The 24,487-nt window shown below is 36.1% G+C and overlaps 1 protein-coding gene across 1 annotated transcript in view; it reads right to left on the reverse strand.

Moving 5' to 3' along the window:
• The window catches only part of LOC105537381 (F-box/LRR-repeat protein 4), a gene marked incomplete at its 5' end in the record, with an annotated part of 31,920 nt that extends 8,184 nt beyond the window's left edge, over window positions 1-23,736 (reverse strand). The window contains 2 exons of the mRNA XM_011976952.1: window positions 17,031-17,244; window positions 23,492-23,736. Of these exons, the coding sequence (XP_011832342.1) occupies window positions 17,031-17,244; window positions 23,492-23,736 (459 nt within the window). The remainder of the gene's footprint in view (window positions 1-17,030; window positions 17,245-23,491) is intronic.
• Window positions 23,737-24,487: the final 751 nt, after the last annotated feature.

Below are 24,487 nucleotides of genomic sequence, written 5' to 3' on the forward strand. Positions count from 1 at the left end.
ACCATGTAGCCACCACTCAGTTTATCAACTCTTAATATTTTGTCTTCTTTGCTTATCTCACTACATTTTTGTATCCCTCCATCCATTCATGTACTTCCTCAGAGGTAACTTTTATTAAGGCTTGGTGTTTAAAACATGCCTGAAAATACATAATTTTAGTATACGTTATGTATCCATAAGTAGCATATAATATTAACATTAGAAATTGTTGTATAATATTCCATTATGCAAATATATTACAGCATACACTCTCATTTGATTGATATTTAGTTGCTTACAATTTTCACCATTACAAACAGTGTTAGAATAAACATTCCTTTACATGCTTCCTTGTGCATTTATAGAACAGTATTTCTCTAGAGCACATACCAGAAGGAGAATTTCCAGGTGTTTACGTATTCTTTGACTTTATTTGGCTTTGCAAAATAGCTCTTCTGAGTGCTTAAATCAACCTATTCTCCCATCAGTAGTGTAAGAGTGTTACATTCCCACATCTTTATCAACATACGTAGACTTTTCATCCTTTTACATGTCTGCCTGTCTGATGAGTACAGACTGGTATAATTTGCATTAGTCTGATTACCAGTGAGACTGAAGATCTTTTCATATGTTCATTGGCCATTCATATTTTCTGCTATGTAAATTGCTTCATCACATCCTTTGCTGATTTTTCTTTCCATTGGGTTGTTTCTTCCTTCTTGACTTTTGGAATTCTTTATTCATGCTGGATACCAATCTTTCTCAGTTATATCAGCTATAAATACCTTCTCTGAGGCACGTCTTTTCACTGTTTACTGGATTTTCTGAGACATGAACATTTTAAATTTTAATATGACTATATTAAATGTGGCATTAATCCTTTTCCCCCTTATGTTTGTATTCTGTTGTTTTTTTCCAAAAAGTTCTTCTTTAGCTAAGGAAGAATCTAAGATTCTTCTTTTTTAAAAGCAGAGTTTTAGAGTCTTTCTATTTTGCACTTAGGTTTTTAACCCAACTACAATTGATTTTTATATGGTAGGATATCAAATTTCATTTTCCCCACATTGTTCCAGTTTGATTTACTGAAGACTCCATTGTATCCACTGATTTGTAATGCTTTCTATCATATATAAGGTTTCCATATATGCATGAGTCTACTTCTGGGTCATTTTGTTTCACTGGTCTATTTTCCATTCCCTGTACCAACATTTCTGTCTTAATTATTATAGTTCATAAGTCTTTAAATCTAGTATGGCAAATAGCCTTTCCTCATTCTTCAAACATCTCTTAGCTGCTGTTGGCTCTTTGCTCTTTCATGTGAACTTTAGAATCACCTTAAAGGTTTCAGTTTTTACCTTTTAGAAATAATACAAAAAGATTAATTTTTCTTAATCTCCTCTCCATGGTCATTAGTTAATTTACTAGCATTTTATCAATTTCTGTGTCATAATTTTTTTTATACCTGATACTTCCTTACAGAATTTTTCTTTTTGTTGAGAAATATTTTTAGTCATTCTGAGTGTCTATGGGTCATAAAATCTTAACAACAAACATTTATTGAGTACTTATTAACATGTCAGGCAGCATTGCTGTAAATTCTTTACATATATAAATCCTCACAACAATCCTATTAACTCATCCGTTCATTTAATAAACTGTTATTGCATGCCTACTATGTGTTAGGCACTGTTTAGGCACTTGGGATGTAACAGTGAACAGAAAAGTTAACAGCCTGTAAGGTAAATATTGTTATTTACCTATCCTATCATTATAAATGGGGAATCAGAGTGACAGAAAGTTAAATAACTTTGTTTAATATTTACCCCAATCTGTTTTTAAAAATAAATTTTATTGTGCATATTTGAGATTTGTCCTCAATCTTGAATGAAAGTTTAGCTAGACTTAGAATTTTGATAGTTACCTTCTTTCAACACTTTGAAAACATTACTCCATTGCTTATCAGTCTCTTACTTGATAAGAAGTCTATTGTCAATCTAATTGTTTTCCTCTGCAGGTGATATATCTTTTCTCTCTGATAGCTCTTGTCCCTTTATTTTTGATCTCCTGCAATTTTATCACAATCTGTCTAAAAATTTATTTTAATTTATTTTGTTTAAAACCCCAAGTGCCCATTTTGATTTGAAGACTCATATCTCTCTTCATGAAAGATGATGATTCTAAACATTTCTCTCTTCAAATATTACTTCTCTACCATTCCTTCCATTTTTTTCTTCAGTAACTTCTATTCAATGAACACTGGAGTCTCCTAGTACCAGCGGTTAGAGAGGTTTGAAAAATATGTCCGCATGTTATTCTATACGCTTTCCTTCCAGAGGTAGAGCTTAATTCTTCTCCCTTTGAGAGAGTGGGCTTAACTTAGCAACTCACTTTTAACAAACAGTATACTGTAGAGGTGATACAGGTCACTTTGAATATTACATTTATGATAGTTAATTTTATATATCAGCCTTACTAGGCCATGGGGTGCCTAGATATTTAGTTAAACATAATTCTGGGTATTTGTTTGTTTTTGAGACGGAGTCTCACTCTCTCCCCAGGCTGGAGTGCAGTGGCACAATCTCAGCTCATTGCAACCTCCGACTCCGATTCTCCTGCCTCAGAATCCCGAGTGGCTGGGATTACAGGCACGTCTCACCATGCCCAGCTAATTTTTGTATTATTAGTAGAGACGGGGTTTCACCATATTGGCCAGGATGGTCTCGATCTGCTGACCTCATGATCCACCCGCCTCGGCCTCTCAAACTGCTGAAATTACAGGTGTGAGCCACTGCCTCCTGCCGATTCTGGGTGTTTCTGTGAGGTTGTTTTTGGATGAGATTAACATTTAAATCAGTAGACTGAATAAAGCACATTGCCCTACCTAGTGTGGGCGGGCTTCATCCAATCATTTGAAGACCTGAATAGAACAAACAGGCTGACTCTCCCTCAAATAAGAGAGAATTCTTCCAAATTCAGGAAAAAGCCAATGTCTGATGGCCTTCAAACTGGGACACTGATTTCTTCCTGAATTTGGATGAAAACTGAAACATCAGCTCTTCTGGGTCTTAAGCCTGCTACCTGTCAGACTAGAACTACACTAGCTCTCCTGGGTCTCCAGCTTGCCAATTCATCCTGCAGATTTTGAGACTCGCCAACTTCATCATCATGTCAGCCAATTCCTTATAATAAATATCTTTACCTCCTATTGGTTCTGATTCAGAACCCTCCTAATACAGTTATAAAAAGGCTGTGGCTCCTGTCTTGGCTTCCTCCCTCCCAACTTGTTCCCTTGGGGGAAGCCAGCTGCCATGTCATGAGGACACTCAAGCGGCCTGTGGAGAGGCCTGTGTGGAGAGAACAGGGGCTTTTGGCCACAAGCTGAAGGGAAACTGTAGCAACATCACCCTGAGTTTGGAAGCTGAGCTACCAGCCATAGTTAAGCCTTGATATGACTGGAGCACCAGATAACAACCTGGCTGCAACCTCCTTAGAGACCCTGAGCCAAAACTACCCAGCTAAACCTGACCCACACAAAACATGTGAGATAATACATGCAGGTTGTTTTAAGCCACTAATTTTGAAGCAATTGATATATAGCAATGGATAAATAACAGAGTCACTAGTATATAGTAGGCACAATATATATTTATTAAATGAGTAGGACTGCCTTGCCTTAGGAGTAAATGTGTGTGTGCGTGACAGAGAGAGAGATTGAGATTGTGTGGGTGTGTATAAACCTTACAGCAGTTCCTGACATACCTTTTACAAATTTGAGTACATTCTTCAGACTTCTCTTCTAATTTAGCAATCCTGTGTCCAATTTAGAATTTATCCCATCTATTTATTATTTCCTAATGACTATTTGATAGATTTCTAATCAGTTGTTTTCACAACTATGTGTTCTTGTTTTAGTCTATTTATGTCTCAAAATTTCTAGTTCTTTTTCACAAGCTGCTTTCACTTATTTCTTTGAACTGCCATCTCTCAACCCTATCTTTTTTTATTCCTCCTTGTTTAAGGGTCTTGCACATTGCCCCCTTCTAGAACCAGGACTTCTGCTGAAGGTACAGAGGTCCTGCTCTGCAGTGGCACTGTGGATACTGCAGGACCAGTAGAAGGCTTAGCTCAGTTCTGACCAGAAGGCAAGGCCAATGGCAGGTCACTATATACTTTTTGGTGTATCTGCCCAGAACAAAATCTCTTCTTTCTCTAAGACTTCCATCCAAACTCCTGGGGTGGCTTGGAACACTGTCACCTAGCTGATTATCCCCAGACTGGGACAATAAGATTCTCATGATATAGTTTGAGATAAATTCCCTATAGAATCAGTTCTTTCAATTAAAAGTAAGAGTAAGGCCAGGTGTGGTGGCTCATGCTTATAATCCTAACACTCTGGGAGACCAAGGAGGGAGGATAACTTGAGCCCAGGATTTCAAAACCAGCCTGGGCAACATGGTGCGACCTCATCTCTACAAAAAGATATACATAAATAAAAATAAAAACATTAGCCAGGCATAGTGGCACATGCCTGTGGTCCCAGCTACTTGGGAGGCTGAGGTGGGAAGATTGCTTGAGACCTGGAGGTCAAGGCTGCAATGAGCTGCATTCATGCCACTGTACTCCAGCCTGAGTGAATGAGCAAGAACTTGTCTGCAAAACAAACAAACAAAAAAAGCAGCGTAATAGTAAGAAAAAATATTTATTGTCAAGAATACTATATAACCTGTCTGGACTGTTCCTCAGAGAAATCACAACTTTTGCTTATTGCGTATCTTAAAGATTGTAACTTTAAGGCACAGACCTAACAGCATATCGTCCTAACTCATTTTTGAACTAAAGTCTAATTATATATGTCTAGAAAACATTTGTGATGCATTATTTTCTCTGGGAGAATTTCAAGTCATAGAAGAGGAATTCACAACAAATATTTTATAGTAACTTATATCAGTCTATACATTAAACTGGGAATTAAAAATCATTTAATATTAGAACTATCATTTTTAAAATCCTCAGCTTGAAAAGGAACACAGAAAAAGAGATTTATGCTGAATGATATAACTGATCTTTCTGAATAAGAGATATGAGATCAAATGCTGAGACCAAGATATTGTGAGATGGAGGTGATGGTAATGGAAAGAACAACAATGACCTTGGAAGAGATACTGTGAGAAATTAACAAGAAGTCAAACAGAGATAAATCAAAGGGCTGACAGGTAGCACTGAGGTGAGTAAGCACAAATTAACAGTTTCACGGCTTTCTCCAGCAAAGCTCATCAGTGAAAGCCAGAGACTGTGGGAGTACCCAGGTTTAGAGAACATGCCTATAGAACCAGTTGACAACGTCTTTAAATCCAGTTAACCCGTTTCCTCCTAAAATATCTTTAGAATATTCTTTCTCCATGTTGTTAGCATTCAGAATTAAAATGTTGCTACTGATGTCAAAGCAAAGATAATAAACTACAGGGAAATTAACTCTTCATTTCCAGATATAAAAGGGCCTGATTTTGTAGAGAGCACCAACTCAATAGTTTAGAGCAGAAGTTGGCAAACTACTGTCCACAGGCCAAATCCAGTCTATTGCCTGTTTTTGTAAATAAAGTTTTATTGGAACACAGGCATACCCACTCATTAATGTATTGTCAGTGACTGTTTTCACACTACAACAGCAGAATAGAGTAGCTGTGACAGAACCATGAGGCCTGTGAGGCCTAAAGTATTTACTACCTAGCCCTTCACAGAAAAAGTTTGCCAATCTCTACTTAGGAGAACAAAACAATTCTACTATAATGAGTATATGCAGCACTGCTACATATCTAGAACACACAAATGGATGGATCAAAGCTGTATTATTAGGTGTACTGTGAAAATGGCACCGTATTTTATTTATTCACAAATGAAAAGTGAAAAATTATATGAACCTCTGATTCAAGACATAAAGTATCTTTCAGGTCCCCAAGTCTACGTATTCTGCTGGTTAGGTCTTGAAAACTCATTCAATGGAAGTACAAGAGTAGTTCTATAAAACTAAAATATAATTAAAATAGCAGCTTTAATAACGCAAGGTTCATTTCAAATGAGTTTGTAATTTTCAAACAAAGGGCAACCTTACTTAAACAACTATGGCAAGGAATTCACTAAGGAGTGACTGGGTCCATGATTATTTCTTCTACAGAATTACTAAAACATACTCTAGGTGCATGCTGTCATTTAGCAGTAGAATACATGTTCATAAAGAAAGATTTATTTTACATTCCACCTAAAATCTACCTATTAAACCTGTTCAGCAGCTTCAAAACCCAGTGGATAACTTTAAGTAATAAATTCAACAACTCCCCACACATCCAGGTAAAGAAGCATACGCTTCTCAACCTGGGACCAAACTGGAAGAGTAAACACATAATTAAATATTCAAGTGGGTTACATGACACTCAGCCATTTTGGATAGCGAAATGCCAAAGGTAAAGAAGTAAACAGCAAAATATTATAACAAGTTATAACTAGAGAGAAAAGCAAGAGACAAGTTCAATGTGAACAGTTTTTATTAATGCAACTAGGCAAAAACAACTGTAAAGCATGCTTACAGCATCAGGGTTCCAGACCATCCTCTACAACTCACAAAAGGACTGTAAAGGAATTAGTCCATAAACATCATACTCTGATGATTATAACAGAAGAAAGACTGTTTCCCCCTACTTTCACAACTGCCTTCTTGCTTGTTTAGCAATTTTATTCCCCTTAGCGTCCTTTAGTGAAGCCTCCAAATACTTAAGACTACTACAATGATTACAATGACTATTGCTAAGAAAATGATTTCACTTTGGAAGGCTGACGTGGGAAGATAGATCACTTGAGCTCAGGAGTTTGAGACCTGGGAACATGGCAAAACCCCATCTCTACAAAAAATACAAAAATTAGCCTGGCACAGTGGTGCAAGCCTATAGTCTCAGATACTTGGGAGGTTGAGCTGGAAGGATCACTTGAACCTGGCAGGCAGAGGTTGCAGTGAGCTGAGATCACACCACTGCACTCTAGCCTGGGCGACAGAGTGACACCCTGTCTCAAGGAAAAAAAAAAACAAGAATGATTTCAATTTCAAAAACAATTTAGTTAGTGAAATGATGGATAACAGATGTGGAAGTTTGGTGTATGCAGATATGAAGTGCCATTCAGTTATAAAGAATTATTATTAATGCCTTTACTTGTTACAAAGAAATTTATTAATAGATAAAAGGCATGAATTCACATTTTCATTGACAGCTTTTTAAGAAATACTATCCATAAACTTCATAACTTCCCACCCTCCAGACTTCTAAAGTGCTAAGCAAAAATACTTAATAAAAATAACTGTTTATTATACTCATATATAACTTTTAGATAGTCCAGATTTATAGCTTAGAATTATATTTATGCATACCTGTACATTTTATAATGTACTGAGAACCTTGTATAATTAATGTATGCAGTAATATGCTTGCTATTTTACATTAATGTAGGTTTTTAGCTGTTACAACTAGTTTATGACATTTTTATTCAATGTTAAGAATTGTTGGTTATCTTTAATAAAGAATGTAACCCTTAATTATAACACTCAATATAGGCCAGTAGGATTCCAAATTAGTATTCTCCATTCTAAAATATGATTCCTAGAAAGCATATTAATAAGGGCCAGGTAACAAGTGTACATATTACAGACAAAGACTAGCTAAAATATAGACTAGTTATATAACATCATCAGAAACAAATATACTTTCATTGATTATAATACATTTCAAACACATCAGAGCACTATCTCCGAGTAAGAAGGTGAAATTTTATAAAAGTATATTCACTAAATGAAAATGCATAAATTTGCATAACAAATACCTCCAAAGAAATCCTAAGAACACAACCAATCAATTACTGGAGTGTAAAATATATATATAAGTGTAAATCTTTCTCTAATTAAAAATTGTTTTGCTCCTCTTACAATTTCAATAAACTTGGTGAAGAAGAATATAGAATAAAAGTTGAAGGTCAGGTGCAGTGGCTCACGCCTATAATCCCAGCATTTTGGGAGGCTGAGATGGGCAGATTACTTGAAGTCAGGAGTTCGAGACCAGCCTGGCAAATACGGTGAAACCCCATCTCTACTAAAAACATAAAAATCAGCTGGGCATGGTGGCACACGCCTGTTGTCCCAGCTACTCGGGAGGCTGGGGCAGGAGAATCGCTTGAACCAGGGATGCGGAGGTTGCAGTGAGCCAAGATCGCTCCACTGCACTTCAGCCTGGGCATCGCGAGACTCTGTCTCAAAAACAACAACAACAACAACAAAAAAACAACAAAAAAAGTTGAAGTATTCTGAGAACTATTTAAAGTACTTGAAACTAAACATATGTAGAAATAATCACCATTTTATAATATTTAAATTCAATTACTTTATCCAGATTTACTATGAACCATCTACTAGAAGTTATTCTTTTATACAGTTCAAATACACAATATGGTATAGATTATACACTGATACATAATCACAACCTGAAAATAATATTGTCTTTCACAACTTTAAGATCAACATTGTGATGGGGAGTCAGAATTCTGACAGAACTCTAAAACGAAAAGGCTAAATATCATAAATCATAAAAATTAATAAAGCTCCTTACACTACCTTTGAGGAAAAAGAAGAAAGTTCTCTAAACCTAACTGTAGATGTTTAATAGCTACCCTAGACTACAGACTCAGAATTTTAGCTCTAACATACAAGTTTCAGTTTCAGGTTCAGATAATTTGTCAAATTCTTAAAATTCTTGCGTGTGATGAAACAAAATCTAAGACTAAATGTTCACACACCTTTGCCTTGCCCTGCAGTCTCATTTTGAAGCCTATATTTATCACTGTATTGGATCTTTCCTATAATAATATAGTCGAATACATCTTTCCTCATAGATACTCAACTGATCAACTGATCAATCAACTGATCAATGTGTATAACAACCTATAATGGATGCAGAGATTTGCAGTCAAAAAGACATGGGACTGGGTGTGGTGGCTCATGCATGTAATCCCAGCACTTGGAAGGCTGAGGCAGGAGGATCACTTGAGCCCAGGAGGTTGAGACCAGCCTGAGTAACACAGTGAGACTATATCTCTACAAAAAAATAAAATAAAATAAAGACATGACAGTTTACAAATTTCAGTCCTGTAACTTTAATTTAGCTTTCCTCAGGACATGCCAACAGAGAGGATGGGCTAATCAGCCATCTCTCTCTCTTTTTTTTTTTTTTTTTTTGAGACGGAGTCTCGCTCTGTCGTCCAGGCTGGAGTGCAGTGGCCAGATCTCAGCTCACTGCAAGCTCCGCCTCCCGGGTTCACGCCATTCTCCTGCCTCAGCCTCCCGAGTAGCTGGGACTACAGGTGCCTGCCACCTCACCCGGCTAGTTTTTTGTATTTTTAGTAGAGACGGGGTTTCACCGTGTTAGCCAGGATGGTCTCGATCTCCTGACCTCATGATCCACCCGTCTCGGCCTCCCAAAGTGCTGGGATTACAGGCTTGAGCCACCGCGCCCAGCCTAATCAGCCATCTCTAATGAATGGTGTCCTTTCCAGGTAGATTTCTTATACCTGGCTTATTGGTCACTGTCATGGTTGTGTTAGATAAGGAGTCTGCCCCCATTAAAAGATGATCTCCTCCACCGCTGCACTCACAAATTAGGCTTCTTGACTCTAACTCAACTACAACCCATTCATTCAGGGCACACATACCCCACCAAGTCTCCTATTCCCATTGAAAGTTCTACAAGGCCAATCAGGATACAGAAATATAGCCTACAGACACATACCAAGGACTCTAAGAAAGTTTGTTAGTTTCATCTGTGATAAATTAAACTTATTATCAGCTATTAAAACTATTGATTCTTGATTGTGTTTAAGAACAAAATAATTACTAATATCTTTCTGTTTTATATATTATCTAGCTATATTAACATTTCTGTTTTAAATAGACTGCATTTTAGATGACAACTAACAATAGCGTGCATTAGTTAATTTAGGTGACCAAAGCCGGTTCTTTCTATTTTAATTTCTCACCCTGGTCTTAGTTATCAGCAATGGCTCTGTAAGTGAGAAGCCACCCTCTTCATTTGCCAATAAGTTTGGTCTTATAGTCTGACTTGGTTAGTTGCCATGGCTCTTTTAAAAGAAAGGCCATCCCTGCTCTACTTATCAAAATACAATAATGTATTGTTTAAATCAAATAAGAATGCGGTAAGGAGACCACCACATACACAGGTCAGAAAACAAATTCATAGCACTAAATTAAATCGCACTCTTTCAAAAGATAGTTAATATATCTTTTGTAGAAAGCCCAGCCGCTTTCATCAACAGTCAGGGTGGTGTGCAATTTTACTCATATATGTGATCTGCCAAATAAACTGGCACAGAAAGAAAAAAATAGGAGAGTGTTAATATCTTACAGAAGTAAAGATCAACTTCTTTTGTTGTCTTCTAGTTCATGAAGATAAAAGCAGAGGGGTCCTTGAAACTGTCGACACAGCCGAGCAGGCCAAGTAAACAGATGCCGAACCATACTTACGGATTACTGTCATATACTAGTCCCCCACAATACCTATCATCAGTTTTTTCACTTCTTCAGATTCTTTCAATTTATGCTCTATCATTCTTGAAGTGAGGCAATCAAAACTGGATGCAGGTGTTCCATTTATAACTCCAACTTTTAAAAAACACTCCTGGTTTTCTAGTCTGCTGCTAAGCAACAGAATAACATTCTTACTGAGCTACCTATCATGCCCCACTCTCACCCCTGACTCCAGATTTTTTTTTCCCCCAAACAGAGGAAAGGTAAACAGGTTCAAACTTCTAGCACTAGTCCAGATTGTTTTAGTACGTGTGTGGGACTTATCTTAAAGACATTCTCATGCACTATGTTAAAAAGTTTTTCTTATGCTATCCTATACAAGATGTGTATTACCTTTCTAGGGCTGCTATAACAAAGTATCATAGACTAGGTAGTTTAACCATCAGAAATTTACTTGCTTACAATTCTGGAGGCTAGAAATCTGAGAACTAGGTGTCAACAGAGTTGGTTTCCTCTAAGACTTCTCTTACTGGCTTGTAGCGGTTCATCTTCTTCCATTGTCTTCACACGGTCTTTCTTGTGCGTATGTGTCCTAATCTCCTCTTCCTTAAGGACACCAGTCATATTGGATTAGGCTCTACCCTAATGACCTCATTTAACCTTAATCACCTCTTTAAAAACCCTGTCTCCAAATACAGTCACACTCTTAAGTACTAGGGGGTAGGATTTCAAAGTACGAATTTTGGGGAGATACAATTCAGCCCATAACACAAGTATCTGAACGTAGATTACAGATACATGCCCTTTCAGGGGCAAATTATGTCTTTCACTTATAATGCCCCAGGGGTAAAGGGTTATTATGTTTTCAACTTATTTTTCAAATGGTTCAATAAAACAATTATGCATTATAGTAGGGAAACCTGGGTGAAAGTACAAAAGAAATCTTTTTTTTTCAATGTTCTGTAAGTCTGAAATTATTTCAAAATAAAAGTTTTTTTCAAGTATCTAAAAATCTATTTAATGAGTCAGATTTATTTTATTTTTGAGACAGGGTCTTGCTCTGTCACTCAGGCTGGAGTGCAGTGGCACAATCACAGCTCACTGTAGCCTTGACCTCCTGGGCTCAAGCGATCCTCCCACCTCAGTCTCCTGAGTGGGACTACAGGGGCATGTCCAGCTAACTTGTTAAATTTTCTGTAGCGATGGGGTCTCGCTATGTTGCTCAGGTTGGTCTTGAACTCCTGATCTCAAGTGATCCTTCTGCCTCAGCCTCCCAAAGTGCTGGGATTACCGGCATGAGCCCCTGAGCCCAGCTGAATGGGTTAGATTTTTAGAGCTCTACTTTCACGAAAATACAACATCATGTATGGTTAAAGAAGTACTTGCAATCAATGTTTTATCGTACATAATAAGAATCTTATGAATAGAGAAGAAAAGAACCAAAAAGACTGAACTTAACTCCTTTAAATCATTATAATACCTAATTATTTCCATGCCACGGATGGTAGAAGAAACTAAGCACAACTAGAGTGTCTTTCCTGTCTAAGTTCCCATCTGTTGCAGAAAGTGCTGTCTATTCAACTCTAAAAGATGCACCAATTTCAGGAGGAAAAAAAATTACCCTATTTAGCAACCCATTTCACTAGTAATTCTGGGATCACACAGTAAACAGGGCATAAATCTCAGCTCAATGGTAATTTCTTCTAGAAAGGTTTCCCAATGCAGATCATCCTCCAACTAAGGACAAGCCTGTGACAATGCTAGCATATATTTGGGCTTACTGTATACCTGTTCACCCTGTCTTTTATTAATGTAATAGTATCTTGTTCTTTACTAGGCATGTATTTAGCTCTGCATCTAATGAAATTCAACAAATACATGCCACTGACTCCACACATAGCTTACTTAGTGAATTTTCTTTGCTAAATTAATAAGACATTTGTTATTTCTCTGATGAAGTCATTTTTCACTGTAATCCTAAACACATCTAAAGAAAGAAAAAGATCTCATGAAATAAATTAAGAAACCGAGCTGAACTATATTTTACTATCTTATAAGCCTAAAAATTTTGAACGACCACTGATGCAAGGAGGGACCACATCAGCATCCCAGAATTTACCTACCAGCATACAAGACAATTCTGACCCTGCCACCGTTCTATTCTCCTGAGGTCTCATTCTTACTGAGTCATCAGGCCTGCTGCATGCCTGGCTATGGCTAACCACTTAAGAACACATCACCTAGCTATCAACAACATATCATTTTACATGTCAAAATTATTTTGAGGATTGTCTGTCTCAATGCTGCTCTCCATTACAGTATAAAATTGAGAGTCGGCCTGTATAAACTATTTGCTTAAAGCGGTTAATTATGTATTGATTCCACAAACTTTCACTTAAATGTTTCTAAATGTAATTTGAATAACAAATTGTGATTTATAAATTCAGAACAACTAAGACTTCAAACTAAGCTTGTTCATAGTAAAAAGACAAAAAATCCATTTTCCTGCAGAAGACATTTATTTAAGTTTATATACTTAAGATATACTATTAAGTTTGTATTTTATCATGGATTATAATGTTGTATATGTTAGTTACTATGCTATATCTCCTTACCAACTACAAATTAGAAATAATAAGTAGTAAAGAAAATCCTTGTTTTAGATAAATAGCCAAGCTATCAGAATAACTACAATTCTATGCTTTTATATATCTTATGATTTTAACTACCACATCAAGGCCACAAGACCTGAGTTCAAATCCTGACTCTATAGCTTGTGCCAGTAGGCAATTTATTATTTTTTTAAGATCTTAATTTAATTATGTGTAAAGGTGAGAATACCACCAACCCTATTCAGACTAGTATAAAGAAATAATAATGCAAAATGTCTAGGACAGCCAACGGAATATATTCAGTAGGTTTTCCCAAACTTTGGGACTAAAAATCCAGGTCTCCAAAATACTCAAAAGCTTTATTCACTATGCATACGGACTTGTCTAAGTCTTGTAAAATGGCATAAATATACTATACTTACTAATGTAAATTATGTAAAGGCACATAAACTGTAACTGTATTGCATCATCAACTGGTCTCTGTGAGGTTAATATGCTGTAATACAATCCATTATTTTGTCATACTAATTTTTGTTTATTTTAGAATTTTGTAGGGTTCAGAAAAAACGGGTTAAAGTGGTCCTGGATAATTTGTAGCCCTTTTAAAACAAAATAACATCTCCCAGAAAACTAAAATTGTTATTTTCTTTTTCTTTTCATGTATGTCCTTAGAGCAAGCAGAGGCATTTGAAATCAAGTACTGCTCCTTCTTCAAAACAGAGTCTAGAATATGAGAATATACTGCCAGTGAATATGTGGAACGTTTAAAGACAGACCAGTCTCCTACATCTTGCCTTCTCATTCTGTTTGCTCTCATCCACCAACATCATTAGGTGCAAGGTGAAAGGTGTGTATCAAAGGAAGAAGGAGGTGACATAACACTTTGCTTAAGTGACAATGGAGGTGTTTACAGATTGATATAAATACCAGTGCTGTAGCTTCTGTTTGTTTTCAAAGAAACCAGCTGATTATTTTGCCAGTTCTCCTTTTTCTGATTTACTTAGTGCCCATGTCGGACTCTGATATAGATCCCAAGAATGAGGAGATAATAACAGAAGTGAGTGAAGTATAGGTAGAAAGCAATGAGTTGGGAAGCATTAAAAGTAAACACTGCCTGGGTAAGATTTTCTCAATTTCACATTTGCCATTTATATCACTAAAATAACAGCATCTTTAATTTTAAGTCAACCATAGATCAATGAAAACTCAATTTTATAGTTTTTTTCTACATATTCAATGTCAGAAAAATTGTGTAGTGTTTATGACATTTTACCAGATGGACTAATAAAAAAATTTAATAGGAAGTAACAGAGGGTACAACCTAAATTTTATTTAATACATTCATACAATGATTTTACATCCGTATTTAAGTAACTGAGGAAAATCAGAGCTTATGCTATCTAGACTTAGGTACATATGTATAAATTTCCACTCTTGAGATATGAAATCTTCTTAATCCTCATAAATCACACTTAAAAAATTTAGTCATATCTATCAATCTGAGACAAATTCAAGAAAACTGTAGACTATTTAATAATTCTCTGACACTTAGATCACATTACTATATAACATTTCAAAAACATCTCATGGGATATATTTCAAGCCACCACAGATATAAGATGCCTAGCAAGTTGATATTTTTTTGGTTTTTACCCTATTTTTCATCTCAAAGGCTCATTTAATAATTACATTTAATAATTATGTGTGCTATATTTCTTATTAATCAGAAATTTTTAAATGGGGCATTTAAATCTTCCTTGCTCAGAGGATTTCAGTTTATAGTACACAGGCCCATAAAATAGTAAATGTGCCAATAAAAAGCAGGCATGGCATAATTTCAGAATGAACAGTCCTACCCAAGAAAAGATAGCTAACAATTTTATACCCACACAAATGGGGAGTCATTTCACCACATACCAATGAAAACACAGGCTAGTATCATCTGGCATTCTGGGACAATAATTCTTTCATTTTACAAATAACAAATCTGGAAATCTGAGACAATGTCTTCACCTAGATTACCAAGTTTATCGCTGGCAGGGCTAGAACTAGAATCAAAGTCTTTTTTCCACCATGCCAGGTCACCTGCTAAAGTCTAGCTAAATATTCTGCCCAAAATTGAGAACAATGCCGTCTTAGTTCATTCGTTGTTGCTATAACAAAATACCTGAGGTTGGGTAGCTCATAAAGAAAAAGAGTTTATTTAGCTCACAGGTATGCAGGCTGGGAATTTCAAGGGGCATGGCACTGTCATCTGCTCGGCTTCTGGTAAGGGCTTTCCTGCTGTGTCTTAACATGGCAGAAGATCAAAGGGGAAGCAGACGGTGCAAAGAGGTCAAACACAAAGGGCATTCTCACTTTACAACAACCTGCTCTCTTGGGAACCAAACCATTCCCACTAGAACTAATACAGTCTCCCAAGTCACTGGTATATCATTTTGGAAAAGTAATTTGGTTATCTTTATTCATTTACTTAACACATATTTACTGAATGGCCAATCTTTACCAAGTACTATTCTAGATTCTGGAAACACGACAATGAAAAAGACCGACAAGTCTTCTACCATTATATCCTAATGTGAGAAGAATATAAATAAGCAAGAATACAAGTATCATGTCAGAGAGTGACAAGGATGTTAAAAAGGAAATAAAACTGAAGGAAACAAACTAGAAGGGGTGCTATATTTTATGAGTGTCCAGGAAGCCATCTCCAAAAAATATGCAAGTTGAACACTGAGCTGAAAAAATGGCAGCCATAATGAGCTAGACAAACATTTCGGATAGGCAAAAGAACAAAAGCCCTGAGCTGGGACCAGGTCAGAACATTCAAGGAATAGAAAGAAAGCCAGTATGTGTAGAGCAGACGGAACAAATACATGACAGTGTGTACTACAGGGGCCCAGTCACATACTCTTTAACCTAGCAATACCACCTCTAGGACTCTATCCAATAGCAGTAATAGTAAGTATGTGTAAAACCATGCACAGGCTGGTGGTGAAACCCCGTCTCTACTAAAAATACAAAAATTAGCTGGACATGGTGGCAGGCGCCTGTAATCCCAGATACTCAGGAGGCTGAGGCAGGAGAATCGCTTGAATGGGCCAGGCGGAGGTTGCAGTGAGCTGAAATCACGCCATTGCACTCCAGTCTGGGTGACAGAGTGAGACTCTGTCTCAAAAAAAAAGAAGAAGAAGAAAACAAAACTACACACAGAAGAATCTTAGTGCTAGGTAGTTTGTAAAAGGAAAACAACTGGAAAAACCAAATGTTGATCAACCAGTCTGTTGATCATTTGGAGAATGTTAAATAGATTATGGTATAACATATACTATTACAGTAAAAGAGTTAGATAATATATGCACTGACCTGGAAACATGTCCTAGAGATATTATGTGAAAAAGCAAGCAGACTAATATATATGACATGATTCCATTTCTTAATGAGACTCATTAACTATGGTATTACAAATTTTAACCCCTAAGTCTGGTCCAGGATAAATACCACTTTGCTTCCCCCTGCTGCAAGCAAATGTCCTCTTGCACACTATCCTCCTACCTTTCTCTAATTCGTTCCCTGCCAGCATTTTGGCTTACCTCAACCAACTGTTTCTTTCTTTTCCTGGGGACATGAATAGCATCACGAAAATTTTAAGAGCACAGAGAAGAACATTTCCTTATAATTTCAAAACACATTAGGTTTGAAATAACTTCACAATGACTGAATCAGCTCTAATGATTTCAGAGTAGTCAGATGGCATCATAAACTTGATTTTAAAATTAAAAAAACATATTATGAGTAATTAAAGAAAACTAAATATTCAGTTGGCCACTATAATAGCAAAGATGAAAATTATGAATTATTCTTACCTCTACTTTTGTTCGATAGAGAACAAGTCGTTTAAGGCTGCATAACTTGGCAATGTGGTTGAAAGCTTGAGGTGGTAGCTTATCACAGGAGGAGAGATTTAAGGCTTGTAGATTTGGACACATCTCAGAAATAACTTCTAAGCAAGTTTCATTAAGAAAGTGGCTGCAAGACAATTCAAGGCGTACTAATTCAGATCCACAAACCTTCAGAAACCTGCAAGAACAACATTCCATGTGAATTTTATAAAACTAAAAGATATTTTTGCAAGAACTTTGCAATTTTAGCAACTCTAAGCAGATACATTTAAAAGGATAGATTTCTATTAGGGAAAATGTAAAATTTGTTTTGCTTAAATTCTTATTCACTGCATGCTGAAATATGAATGATTAGGCTAAAAAAATTAACTTGAGAGGATAAAATGAATTCACATCATATAAAAAGTCAGCTAATGCTAAGTGGAAAATTAAGAAAGTAGAAGATGTATTTTCCCTACTTACCTACAATTCACATCTGAGTTGGTAAAGCCAAAAAAAAAAAAAAAATCAAAACATAACAAAACTCTAAACTCTTGGGAGATATTTCCCCCTCAACAGTACCTATCCAGTACTGGATAATATATTTTGAACACTGCACATGAAAGTGACAACTTTAATTAAGTAACCTCAAAACAAATCAGACTAGGCTCCTCTCAACTCAGAAAATGTCTATGTGGGTTTAACTAGAGCACTGTTATGGTCCTTGCAGCTGTTACTCTTTAGCAGCTAGACTGCTTGATGTTGAAAATATTCAATTGCAGCTTCACATAAAATACATAGAAATAATCCAAGATGAAGGTCACAAAATGCTTTATCAGAGTAATTATCACAATATTTATCTCAGTTATATTATATCTGGGGGAAAAACAGTCCTGTCCATGATCATCCCCTGAAAACAATTTAAAAGTAAACATGAATCTAGGAGTATTTGAATCCATGAAACTTTATCAACTAAGCAAACTGAACCCTCTTAACAGTGCACCAATTATGACTGTCCAGGTCTCTTGACATAATCTTCCCACCAGTGTCACATCAGTAATATACTGTTAGTCAATTTATGCCATGTCTTTATTCCTAAATGATTTAATGAGCTTATAAGTATACATACAAAATAAAATTGACTAAATCAGATTAGTTGTGTAAATAAATCAAGTAACACTGGTTAAAAGATATGGTTTTTTGCATTGTTCTACTAGTTCCTAGCAAAGACCTTGGAAAAGGCATTTACCCAAATCTTAGCATTTCCTCAGCTGTAAATGCAGACTTGAAGTATGTAACAACATTCACCACACTGCCTAGTGGAATTGAAGCTGGAATACTATGCAAATGCAGTTTTTAAAGGTCAAAGCACCCCATAAACATTAAGTATAAGTTAAATCTTGGCCAATTCACATTTAAACAATAAAAAAATTCAGTTGCTGCAAATTTAAATATTGCAAATAACCCAGTAGCCCGCACATCTTATTTACACCTGAACACCCGTTTATTCTAAATTCAAACTTGTATTATTTAATTTGTGACATTTCATACAACTGCACACTCCTTCCTTAAAACTCTTGACACTCCTCACGTTAACTGCCTCTTTTGGATCTCCTCCAACTCCTCTCACTGCTGCTTCCTTTGCTAGTTGTATTAGCTAAACTGCAGTTCGCATGAAGCACATTCATTCATTCATTCATTCAACAAATATGCACTGAGCTTCTACTATCATCCAGGTAACAGTCTAGGCACTGGGGAGATAACAGTGGACAAAACAAAATCCCTGCTCTCATGAAGCTTACTAATGTTTTGAAGAGAGAAGGAGAAGATAACCAAATGCATAAAGTAGGTCGCAAATTCGTGAAAAGTGCCCAGGAGAAAATAAAAGCAGGGAAGCGCAACAGAAAGTGTCAAGGATGGACAGAGTAGTCAGAAAAGCTTCAGAGATGTGAAAAGCTTCAGAGTAAAACCCTGAAGGAAGCAAGAGGGTGACAAAGCAGGTATCTGGAGGAGGAGCATTCTAGGCAAAGGGAAGGGCAGTCCAGGGCAGGATAACAAGCAGAGTGAAGAACAGTGAGATGGGGGATACAGGAGGCACAAAATGATGGAGAGATGAGTAGATCAGAGATGAGGGACCGTTCACACAGTGTGTGTCACTATAAAGACTCTGGCTTTATACCAGAAAGCAAACTGTTAGCAGACAATAGGAAACTTCCCAAGTTGATTTCATGAATGATAGAATTTGAAAGCACAATGAGATAAAGTCTATACCTATACTACCTTTCTTTCTCTTTATCAAGAATCCTGTATTGCATATTTTTACTCTGAGCAGATTATTTGATTAATACCCTCATATTATCTCTACTTAAATTTTCAAAATGTATACTACCTACCTTTTCATATCTACATCCCAAGAGGGCAGAGACAGTAACAGACTCAATTAGCTGCACACAGCTCTTACTTCTTTCCTTAATGTTCCTCATGCAGGTTTTATTTTAATGCATAATTACATATATGTATTTATTCATCTCAACTGTGCCACTGATCATTTGAAAGGAGAACTCAGCTTGTTTATTGCCTGCAGTCAGTTCATTCTACATTGTGCTCATGAAGTATTTTCTTATACTGAAGATTTTATGAGAGGACCTAAGTTCATATAAACAATCCCAGACTAGTCTCCTGCTATGAGAAAAGGAATCTCTGGAGAGAAAAATAAATTGCTTATCATTATGAGGTGAATTAATTTGTCCAGAATAATACAAGTACATAAGAAGTAATTTACTAAATGGTAACTTGCACCCTAAAATAATTAAGATCACATGAATGAACGATTTGAGTCTACTTATCACAAAATAAAAGGTAATAGTCCTCAGAAATTGCCTGAAGTATAAAAAGAGAAGAATTAGATATAAAATATCTATGACTTCTGAATTCCTAATCTCATGGTTTTTAGCTGACCCTCACTAAGTTTTCTAAAACAGTAAATTCAAGATAATCTTAATCCCAAATAACTTGGAACATTATTTAACATAGCTGATCCAAAATAAAGCCATTAAAAACAAAACTTCTACTTAACTGTATAGGGGTAGTATCCAACAATGATAGAAAGAAGGGAAGACTGGGCGCGGTGGCTCACGCCTATAATCCCAGCACTTTGGGAGGCCGAGACGGGCAGATCATGAGGTCAGGAGATCGAGACCATCCTGGCTAACACGGTGAAACCCTGTCTCTACTAAAAATACAAAAAAATTAGACAAACACAGCGGCGGGCGCCTGTAATCCCAGCTACACAGGAGGCTGAGGCAGGAGAATGGCGTGAACCCAGGAAGCGGAGCTTGCAGCGAGTGGAGATCGTGCCACTGCATTCCAGCCTGGGCGACAGGGTCAGACTCCGTCTCAAAAAAAAAAAAAAAAAAGAAAGAAGGGAAAAGAACATCTTAAAATGGTCCCTACTTTCTAGAGTTGACAATCTAAGACACAACTGTATAAAATATAGGCAGGCAACTGAATAAATATATTAGTGGAAAATAAGCTTTTCATACCATAAAACTTTAGCTCTATGTCAAAATACCTAATAAAGTTCTCAAATCTAGAAAGCATCCAAGAATGTTTCCTAAAGGAGTGAATATAAACTACTGAGAACAAGTAAGAGGGGTTTAGGGTAAAAACCCACACATAACTGAGGGGGAGACAAGGCTGTTCAGCAACTATTTGAAGAAAAATGGTAGGGAACAAATGAACCTAAGGCTTTTTGAACAGAATGATACAATTAAGTTCTAAAGCACAAACAGGCAGGCAGGCAAAGGAACATCTAAGACTTCAGGGAACCATATTAGAAAAGCGGAATTATAATAGATATGATTTTAATGAGTAATGATATGCATGAACAGTACTCAAAGTAGCAAATCACAAATCTGTAGCTAGATTAAGATTTTAATAACTGATTAAAAGTTTTAAGTTCTCTTTATTCCAATGTAACCTATTTCTCTGCTATGATGAATAACAAAAATTCCTAAAAAGTTATTGAAAATCCAGTTAAACAGTTCTGACTTGTGAGATAAGGTTTTTAAGCAACAAAAATAAACTGCATCAAACTTTTTCCCAAAGATTTGTTCAAAAAACAGCTCATCAACATTGGTCTCTAGTTTTTAAATGTGCTTTTCTTCTTTAAAATATTACAAATAAGTCTTCTTCATAGTAATGAGCATAAATAGACCATACTTATTCATAGATTACTCATTAATAATCAAGCCATGCATATTTATTGTTTATTCTGGGAATGCTGCCTACAAGCCATAGTAACTATCAATTCAGCAGTCAAGTCATGGGGGCCAACAGTAATCAGTAGGGAAAACTCCAACACGCCCCGCCCAAGAAAAGGTTCTCTCTCCCTCTTGCTTCAACTTTTTCTTTTCTTAATGGGAATAGTGACTACACTTAAAGGAATGCCATCAAGATTTATGATTTTACTGGCTGAAATACTACAGTAAAATATAAGAACTTAAATCTATATATGGCTTGTTCTGATTATTCAAACTGCTCTACAGCAACTACCCTGGATGAATTGAAAATGGACGATAAATTGTGGGTTAGAAGTAGATAGAAACTCTAACTTTGCAAAAGATCTTTATCCATTACTAGTATAAAAATTTTTTTAATGGCATGGCTAAGTTTTCTTCTTATAAGTGATGTTTCTTCTCATGTGCTAGAAGAAGCTACATAAAGAAACAAAAATTGATTAATATTAGCTTTATATTTTACTCATTATCACAGTCATATGCAGCACTTTGCCAGTGAAGCTGGACTTCAGCCATTCATGACCAATGTTTTCTTTAACGTCTACACTTAGTTACTACCCAGTTATTCTGTTTATAAAAATAAATAAGGGATATGCTTATATGCTTATCTTAATATCTTTATCTTCTCTGTAGCCTGAAGGCAGGAACTATATTATATATCTCATATGTCTCTGCATACGGTCAACACCCACTGAAACTCCTTGCACACAAAGGGTGAAAACAAACATTTAATAAATTCTTAATAATGGAAAACATTGGGAAAGAGCTATGAGGGTGATTAAAATGCCCCAAAGGTCTATATAATGTAAAATAATGCTTACTGACGCCACTTGTTCTATCTGTTCTCATATTCAGTTAGTCTTGGTTTATGATAATGTATGCTCTAAATATTCATAGTCTTCATTAGCTTCAGTTCTTTCTTAGTCCTATTAGCAGAGAAAAGAATTTGAAATGTGTGTGTTTGGTGCAAGGGGAAGTAGAAAGGACTAAACTCTGTTTCACTGGACAGCTGCCAAATATCTAGCAATGAACCCCTTCCCCTGGCTCAATTTCTGGCAGAAAAGAAACTCAGCGCATCCACGGTTTCAACACTTGCTACTGGCCATTACTGCTTGGTTTATTTTTCACTCTGATGCATAAACTATCAAGGTCAGTATTTGGAACACATTGTTACTATTTCAGACATCATTACTTCATTTAAATCTAACAATATCAAATCTTTATTTCTGGAACTGCATCTTTATTTTTACAATCTGAGTTAAGAGGAAACAAGGCTCTACATACGAATTTCTAATTCATAAACCAGTGTTCTAGAATGTATTCACTGGGGATATGTGTAAGGATTGCTATAGTTCATTTTTCGTCTTTAAAAATAGAATACAAGAGTATTCATTAATTAAAAATAACAGAAAATTTCTCTAAAGTTTCTACTCCTTCATTATTTAACTTCATGAAAATGCTGGGATTATATGTAACATACCATGAGAAAAACCATGATCAAGGTTAGGAGAAAAACTCCTGTTTGTATCCTAAGAAAAATGACTGTGGCATTACTAAATGAACATGCACTTGTGCAAGCTTTCAAATGCTTAACAGGTGACATTTAATAGTAAGGAAACGAAATGCTTAAATAGAAAGGAGCAGAAACACCTGGGCAGGTCTGCAAGTGTGGTCGCCTATTTAGCATGCAATTGCATTTTCAACATAATTAGTTTAAATGAGCTTCTAAATCTGGGTGATGTATTGCACATGTAATTAAGATTTAATTAAAAATGTTCTATAATAAATTGTTTTCCATTTCTGACAAATCACATTAGAGAGGTAGATTTTGATTTGGAAATAGTTTTTAAAATGTGTTAATCATCTGTGCTGAAAATATGAGAAAGACGAAACAGGAGCCCTGAAGTAAAGGGTATAGTTTCCCTTCATATTCATATAAAATTTAGCTGAAGAGGATAGTAAAACACTCATTTTTTATAAGCAGCAGCATTCTAAACATGACACTCAAAATTTATTTCCTTTTTATTTTTGTAAGGTACATGTTACATAATTTCAAACTTTTATTATGAAAACCACTACATAAGTATAGCCTGCTGCTGGGGAAAAAAACAAAAAACAAAAAAAACTTCATCAAGCCTTTGTACTAACCTGCTAAATCCTGCAACAGAGATGAAGCCTCTATTGCCAGTCCAAGATAAATTAAGCCACTGGACAAGAGTGCATCGAGACTGTAGAAATTCCAAAGAGGTGTCATCTAGTTTTGCCCAGTATGGTTGCAGATTGAGATGGATGTATTGTAGAGGATCACAGCAATGCTGGCTCAGTAGTTTGCAAGTCTGTGCTAATCTACACAGGTCTGGTAGTGTAAGATGATTCAGAATCAGTTGAATAAGCTAAATAAGACAGAGAAACCAAGATCATCAAGAATGAAAAGCAGTATCATTTTATGAAACATATAACATGATCTAATAAGGAATAAAATGTCATACATTTTATAACAATATTTTCATATAGTAAATAAAAACATTCAACGGAATTATCCAAAGAGAAGAAATCATGCATGCATTTGACTATAGTACATTTCGAGACTGTTCAAAGTATACTCAGCACATATTGCCTACTCATTTTCTTAGGTGCAAAGATACATTTTGGTAATCTATTGAATAATACAATTTGTCATACTCAACATCACTGAACAGCTACTACGTACCAGACACTGGGGACAGAAAAGAAAGAGTGCCCATTCTCAGAGTGCTTACAGTCCAGTGGGGATTGGTAAGGACAATGATACATTTTAATAGCTTTGACAAAAAGAAACACAGAATGCTACTAAAGCCTAGCAGGCCTAGCTCCAAAGTGAAAGTGTACCTGTGCCAGGAACACTCAGCTTTTTTTTTTTAATGTATATATACTGTTAAGTTCTGGGGTACATGTACAGAATGTGCAGGTTTGTTACATAGGTATACACGTGCCACGGTGGTTTGCTGCACCCATCAACCCATCACCTACAGTAGGTATTTCTCCTAATGTTATCCCTCCCCTAGCCCCCTACCCCCTAACAGGCCCCAGTGTGTGATGTTCCCCTCCCTGTGTCCAGGTGTTCTCATTGTTCACCTCCCACTTATGAGTGAGAACATGCAGTGC

The sequence above is a fragment of the Mandrillus leucophaeus genome, unplaced genomic scaffold, assembly GCF_000951045.1.
Source record: "Mandrillus leucophaeus isolate KB7577 unplaced genomic scaffold, Mleu.le_1.0 Scaffold1716, whole genome shotgun sequence".
In the NCBI taxonomy this organism is placed as follows: Eukaryota; Metazoa; Chordata; class Mammalia; order Primates; family Cercopithecidae; genus Mandrillus; species Mandrillus leucophaeus.